Source organism: Anabas testudineus, chromosome 19, assembly GCF_900324465.2.
Source record: "Anabas testudineus chromosome 19, fAnaTes1.2, whole genome shotgun sequence".
NCBI lineage: Eukaryota > Metazoa > Chordata > Actinopteri > Anabantiformes > Anabantidae > Anabas > Anabas testudineus.
Window position 1 is genome coordinate 12,228,809 of NC_046628.1, and position 7,312 is coordinate 12,236,120.

At 38.1% G+C, this 7,312-nt stretch overlaps 1 protein-coding gene across 1 annotated transcript; it reads right to left on the reverse strand.

Annotated features, from left to right (window-relative positions):
- Positions 1-1,098: 1,098 nt before the first annotated feature.
- Positions 1,099-7,283, reverse strand: oat (ornithine aminotransferase). Its single transcript, XM_026351802.1, has 10 exons — positions 6,362-7,283; positions 5,525-5,747; positions 5,199-5,423; positions 5,001-5,096; positions 4,692-4,819; positions 4,401-4,523; positions 3,847-3,975; positions 3,567-3,680; positions 3,281-3,425; positions 1,099-2,362 (listed from the first exon to the last, which is right to left on the reverse strand). Exons 2-10 carry the CDS (start codon positions 5,736-5,738, stop codon positions 2,202-2,204), a joined length of 1,335 nt encoding a protein of 444 aa, XP_026207587.1. The 5' UTR covers positions 5,739-5,747; positions 6,362-7,283; the 3' UTR covers positions 1,099-2,201.
- Between the last annotated feature and the right edge of the window lie 29 nt (positions 7,284-7,312).

The following is a 7,312-nucleotide window of genomic DNA, read 5'->3' on the forward strand; positions in this document are numbered from 1 at the left end:
GATTTTATGTTTCCTCTTAAACATGCAATGTTATTTACGATCTTATTTCAAAACACATCCTGCTGTGTGTCGCATATTGTTTGTTTAAACATCCTTTCTGGCTTGAAAGGAGAGAATGAGAATGTGGGAGAGCATGTGGTTGTGTTAATTACTGCAGAGTAATGAGAACTTGTCAGACTGTGTTGATCTCATAGTTTAACTATGTTATACCACAGTGATTCAGTGAAGTTCTGCCAGCAAGTTTATTTCACATTAAACTTCTAAATACAATATGGTGTTTTTTCATTTGTTTGTTTATATAAATCTCCCTCAACCTACAAAATATAGTCATGGTCAAATATTTCCCATACAAACCTCCATATATCAGTGATGAGTGATCTTAAATTGATACCAGACCTGTAGTGAACTGAAGCTGCTGTTTATATTGTGCAGAGAAATTAAAAGTGGATATGGTCTGTGTAGCATGGGTTGTGCTACCTGATTGGAGGTGCTGCAGCGGCAGAAAGCTTTAGACTTAATTCATTAAATGAATTTAACGTTTTTATAAATCCAGTTCTCCGGGTACAACAAGTTTATCCGGAGGATTAGGAGACAGGTTGAACTACTGATGACTCAGGCTGTGGTTTACCCTAAGATGTGATAGACAAATATGCGAGTAGCGCTTAAACTGTATCCAAGTGCAGCTTTAGATGTCCAACGCTCCTTAGTTCAGTTGAGCAAGAGCACAGCACCACCTAGTGTTAACTCTAGTGACAGAATGTCTAAAAACAAGGGCCGTGTAAAATAATGGGTTAACTGTGTTATATTTAGATTTATATAAATATGTCAGATAGTCTCAATTAAATCTGCAGTGCAGCTTTAGTAAGTGCACAACTACAGAATAATATCTGTATGTTTTGATTTCTTGGGGAAATGATGAAACAATTCACTGTTTGTTGTAAACCTGTTTCACATTTTACTTGGAAAACCTGCCCACATGTTTCCAGGAAAGCTAAAGTTTGAGATTTTACGAGCTGATTTATGTGGATGACTCAGCTGCTTCCTGACCTGATAAATCTAAACCATTATTGTCTAGTTACAACAACCAGCAAGAAGAGATAAGACTGCAATAATTTATTTCAGGAACAATGAATTATGCAACAACAACAAAGCGATATTGCCTTTAAAAAGACAATATTTACATTGTTTTTTAACAGAAAACATTAATTAGATAGTTCAAACAACGTACAGATACTGTAAATACTTTAAATTAAACCAGCCTTAGCTAGCAACATCAGCCCTTCAACATCTGTCATCCTTACATAAAGGATATAACGTTCCGTGCAGAAATTAAATAAGCCAAATCATTCCGTATAAAGACTTAAGATGCATCTTTTCCATTTCTGATTCAAATTAAAGGATTACAGTTGCCAGAAAGTATTTCATTTACAACTTCGTAACACTTCTCCTAACTTGTGTAAAACTAAAATGAAGCAGCTAAAACTGAAAACTGAATTTACACTTCCAACGCTTTTTAAAGATGTTAAGAAACCCTGCTCCTGAAATCAAAATGTCCAGACTAGCTGGCTTTAACTGTAACAAGCTGAGCAGAGTAACTGTATACTATCAACTATACTCTACTGGTAAACTGATATTTTGAATACTGTAGACTGCAGAATGTTGTTAGAATCCTTCAGTGTTTTTCAACTTGCAGCACAAAAACAGGTCAGATTTCAGTATTTAAGAATTTGTAACTTTACATTGCGTAGAAATAGTGCAAAACCACTTTTTCCTTTTTCCTTTTTCAAATCAAAAGGTTGCATTAAACACAGAAAATGGAAATTGATTTGAAAAATGTGATTTAGCTTGTTATTTACTAATCTATATCTAGATTAATTTTCTGTAACATCTAGACGATTTCTGCTAAATCACGTTTTCCACCTGTCCTGCCTTCTTTGCTGAATCAATCTAACAGAACTCTTTTCTTTACAGCAGTTTTTCTGTACAGAAGTGGTAATGTATCCTCACAGAAGCACACTCCATACAGTCTTTGTATACTGTATTTCTACAGTAATGTCCTTTTTAAAGAACTTTCAACTTTAAGAAACAAACAGCAATAAAAATAACTAGTAAATGTAGGTAACATAACTTTTTGAACAGCCAATATGGATGATCATTTTGATTGGGGTCTGTGTGTTATTGAATAGTTGAATTGTCATTGTTTAGAAGGACATGATGGTTCTCTGGATGATATCAACACATTCCTGCAGCTCATGCTCTTTGATGATGAGCGGAGGGGCCAGGCGGATGATGTCACCATGAGTGGGTTTGGCCAGCAGACCATTGTCACGAAGACGCAAGCACACCTTCCAAGCGTCATAGTCTGGGAAGATTTGAGTTGAGTGTAAATCACATTGTGTAAAGAATTGAAAATGAAAGAATTTACTAATACAAATAATTATTTATAGGAACATCAACTGGAAGATACTGAATTAACCATGTTAAATCATTTACAGAGTAAACATTTTGAATTTCAGTGTAAATTTAAGGGGATTAGATGAGGAATGCAGAAAATTTAATTCTGAAGACGTCTTAATGTGCTTTTTTATTATCTGACAATTTGATTTTTAAAAAAAGCTTTTCAGGTTTGTCACTGACCAACTTAATTGTATTTTGTAAATATAAGTCCAATTAGAGTTTGATGTCTGTGACAGGACAGAGGCATGTTCACCTTTTTTCTTAATTACCTGATATCCATTTTTTCCCTAAAACAAGCTGAAGTGTGGATTGTCTGACCACAGAACATGTTTTCAGTGTCTTTGAGTCCATTAGACCTGAGAACTCACAGTCACTCACAACACACAGTTAATGCATGACCTTCTCATTGCGTAATAGAGCTTCAGGTTGCATTTCTGGGTGCAGCAGCAGAATACATTAAGTGACATTGATTTTCCATGGCTGATGCCATGTGGATTCATCAAGATTTGATTGCATAGCCTTAGGATGATGCTACTTTTATACTCAATCATAACATCCTCCTCTGTTTTCAATAAACCCCCACATTGTATAATCACCCAAAACTTTCCTGTTTTAATTTGCCACTGTTTTTTGAGTGTGTCACAGGTACCAAACTCTATATTTGCTAATATTTACAAAATATAATCATGGGGGTCAAGTAAATTGACAACTCAGATTTTAGTCTTTATTGCACTTAAGAAAAACTCCTAATTTTTCTGGAAATGTGGTCTTGGACAGAACTGAAGCTTAGTAGCTGCTGCTATGAAACAGTATAGTCTTGTACCTTGGGTCTCTTTGATGACAATTGCGTTGAGTAGGCCTTTTCCTCTGACTGTGGTCACAACATCTTTGGGGAGTTTTCTCAGCTCAGCCCGCAGAACTTCTCCCATTCGTTCAGCATTCTCTGCCAGCTTCTCCTCCTCAATCACCTGCAAATAAGAACAAACAGTTTCACATCACCGTTGACGTTCTCTCAGTGTAGATCAATTTAACTAAACTCACCAACAAGAAGTGATAAGCTGTCAAAGACAAACAAGGAAAAGATAAGTGAAGTGCAGTTCAACACCGACCTGAAGTGCAGCGATAGCAACCTGACAGGCCACAGGGTTGCCTCCATATGTTGAACCGTGTTCACCGGGCTTGATGGTCAACATTATTTCATCATCACATAGCACAGCCGATACCTGAGGACACACAAAAAAGCACAGATAAAAGTTGCATAACCATTGCGATCTGTAATCCTGTTCAACCAAACTAGTTTCAGCAAGTCTATAAAGTTACCATTTTTGACTGTTTAAAAAACAAATCTATAAGTGATAAGATGTTTGACTGAACAACAAAAAGTCTTACAGGGTAAACTCCTCCAGAAAGAGCTTTGCCCAGCACCACCAAATCTGGACGGACTTCCTCGTGGTCCACAGCCAGTCGCCGGCCAGTCCTTGCCAAGCCTGTCTGCACCTCATCTGCAATCCACAACACCTGGACAAAAGACACAGGACTAATAATAATCTGTAAACTCCTGAAACACTTGGTTTCCTACAGTCATAACCACAGTGCACAGGTTTTGCCTGAGGCCCGTAGAATCATAAATTTAAAAGCTGAGATAACTGCAGCCACGTAATTTCCAGGGCATGGCTACAAATTCGAATTTCTCTTTAACCTAAAAAATATCTCACATGTTAATATAACAAATATTAACGTATTAACACATTAACTTGGCTGTTAGGAAGCCATACTATGCAACAGATATCTCCTGTGTATTCCCAGTAATGCTTTTTGAAATGCCTTGAGGTGCTGTGTATGATGCAGTGTACTAGTGCAGTGTACTACAGTATTTATTCCATTGAGGAAACTTTGTAATTGTGACACAGGAGTATGTAAATAATGAATCTGGCTTGACTTACGTTGTATTTAGTGCAAAGTTCTCTGATTTTGGTCAGGTAGCCTTGATCGGGCACCACGACACCAGCCTCCCCCTGAATTGGCTCCACCATGAAGGCTGCCACATTTGGGTCTTGAAGGGCTTTCTGAAGGAGAATAAAAAGCCTAATCAGACATTTAGTCATGGTCCAAGCTAATCCTTGTACAAAAACATCACTAGAAAATGTAAGTATGATTCTTGTATCTACCGCTGTATATGCTGAATATTTTAGATAATGTACTGTATGTGATGACTATACAATCAAAACCTATACCTCTAGTGAAGGGATGTCATTGTAAGGAACAAGCTCAAATCCTGGCATGTAGGGACCAAAACCTTCATAGCTGCTGGGGTCAGTGGAGCTGGAGATGGCTGCCATGGTGCGGCCCCAGAAGTTTCCATCTAATCAACAAGAGGGAATGAGATGACATTTTATCATACTGTTCTTAGTTTACATTCAAATCAGGTTATTAAAATGTGTTCAGAAATAACTCCTGAAAAAAGATGTTGGGTAAAATGACAAATGGAACAAATTTAAAGCTTTTGAGGCTTAAGGTTTATGCAACATATAATGATGACTTACTTGCAAAAATGATTTTGGCCTTGTCTTTGGGAACCCCCTTTACATTGTAGGCCCACTTGCGGGCAAGCTTGCAGGCAGTTTCACCTCCTTCAACACCTAATTTTTTCACAAACAAAAGAAATGTCTACAAATTTGTTCATAAAAACGTTTGAACACATACCATAGTACCATGTTGTTACCGCTTGGCTCTTTCCTTACCCGTATTCATGGGTAAAACTTTGTCATAGCCAAACAAGTTGGTGATATACTCCTCATAAGCTCCCAGAATATTATTGTAAAATGCTCTGGAGGTCAGGGTGAGTTTGGACGCCTGGGAAGTGAGTGCAGCTATGATCTTTGGGTGGCAGTGACCCTGGTTTACTGCACTGTAAGCACTCAGAAAGTCATAATACCGGTTGCCCTCCACATCCCACACATAGATACCTGGAAAAAAATTACCACAGATTACAATCAAAATAGTGCTGTGTAATTCCCATCTATAACAGAATAGGATTTATAGTAGTGGCATGACACTCTGCACTCACCCTCGCCTCTCTCTAAGGCCACAGGCAGGGGATGGTAATTGTGTGCTCCATACTTGTCCTCACGAGCGTAGATTTCCTCAGAGCTGAGCGGGCGCTCAACTTTCAATTTGGAGGCTGCCGTGGAAGAGGCACATGTGCCAGAGTGGATGCTGCGACTGAGAACAGGGGCAGCACGGTGCAGGCTTCGGCTGAGTTGGAGAATCATTCCCTTCATGGTCTTATGCTGCGAGATGCATTAAAATAAGATCAGCAGGGCATATTTTCCAAAGCCAGTCATCAGTGGTTAAAAGGTGGTTAATAACCTAACAAGAACAATTTTCAAGACCCACTGTTAGTTTCATTACCTCTTTGTCCTTCACAAGGTGTAATAAAATAGTTAAATCAAAGTCAATCAATTAACAAGTAACAAAACAACTGTCACGTTATGTTGTGGGCACGGTAAACTAGTATTTGCAGAGAAAAAAAAAAAACATATTCAAACCAGGCAACTAAAAATATAGATAAGATTTTAAGTGATATTCCAAGAGGAATTATTTAAAGGTTTCACATTTTCTGTATTGTTTCGTAGATGATCTTGGCATTTGCTGGTCAACCTACAAAGATTTGAGTCCACTAAAATACCAAACACAGTACACCCTCCAAACTTAAGTATGGTTTTAACTCACCACTTGTATCTTTTCTACAAAACTGTCCAAATACAATCAAAATGCAAACAAACTACACAACCAGCTGTTCCAATAAACTATTTAATCCTACTCCTATATGTGCTTCTCAGAAATAAAAGATCAAGCCTAATAAGCTGATATACTGCTTTGTTAGAGTCCGTGGAGCACATACCTGTTGGCTTTAAAGGTCTCCTGAACAATGTGCCTCTTTAACATTCAACACAATAGAGGATCAGGCCATTGATGGGTGTGGATTAAAAAGTCCATCCCACTGCAGCGTGGCAGTCAGCTACGAGGTTCCCAGCTCGCATTCAAAGCAGACTTTCAATTTCCCTTCAGTGATATGTAGTGTTGTGAAATGCGTTACCTTTTATTGCTGAGCAGAGACTTTTTTTTTTTTGTTGCTTTCTAGCTGTATGAATATTTCACACTGAAAAGTCATTATGTTGTGAACTATTTTGAGATAAGTCACCCTTCTGGTGCTTGCCTGAGGTTAAGACACTTGAACCAAACATGTGACTCATTAGTCAACTTCATCACCTTAGTTAGAGATGAAACCTTAGATAGACGAAACATGGACATGAGATATCCAGCAGCTGGCTCTGGACAATCAATAACCTTTTTACAGTAAATGAATACCCAAAACAAACAGGACCTAACTCAGCTATTACATCAAGGACTGGACCTGTGCCACTGAGAGATGATAGGTTGCTGGGGATCTGCCTCCGAGGCACACCCACCAGCTTTACAACCAGGAGCTAAATATGGACCAGGGTGATGAGCTGCATTCACATAGTGCAGACTAAGCTTCTGTCTCCCTCAGAGCATTGTTATATAATAGTGCATCATGGAAAATAACTTGAAACTCTTAAGGTATAACTGTGTCAGTGGCTGGTTTAACGTGACACTTTCCGATCAGTCCACATAAATAAATAAATACATGCATGTCTGCTCTCTTTGCCAAAGAGTGTAAACCCTCTGAGCATCTATGCTAACCACACACCGTGTGCTTCGCTACCTTAAGCTAGTACTAGCATTAGCACACCTTTGCTGTTAGGTTGTTGTTGTTGTTTTTTTAAAATAAACCATCAATAAATTGGAATTTAAAAATGTTATATATTCA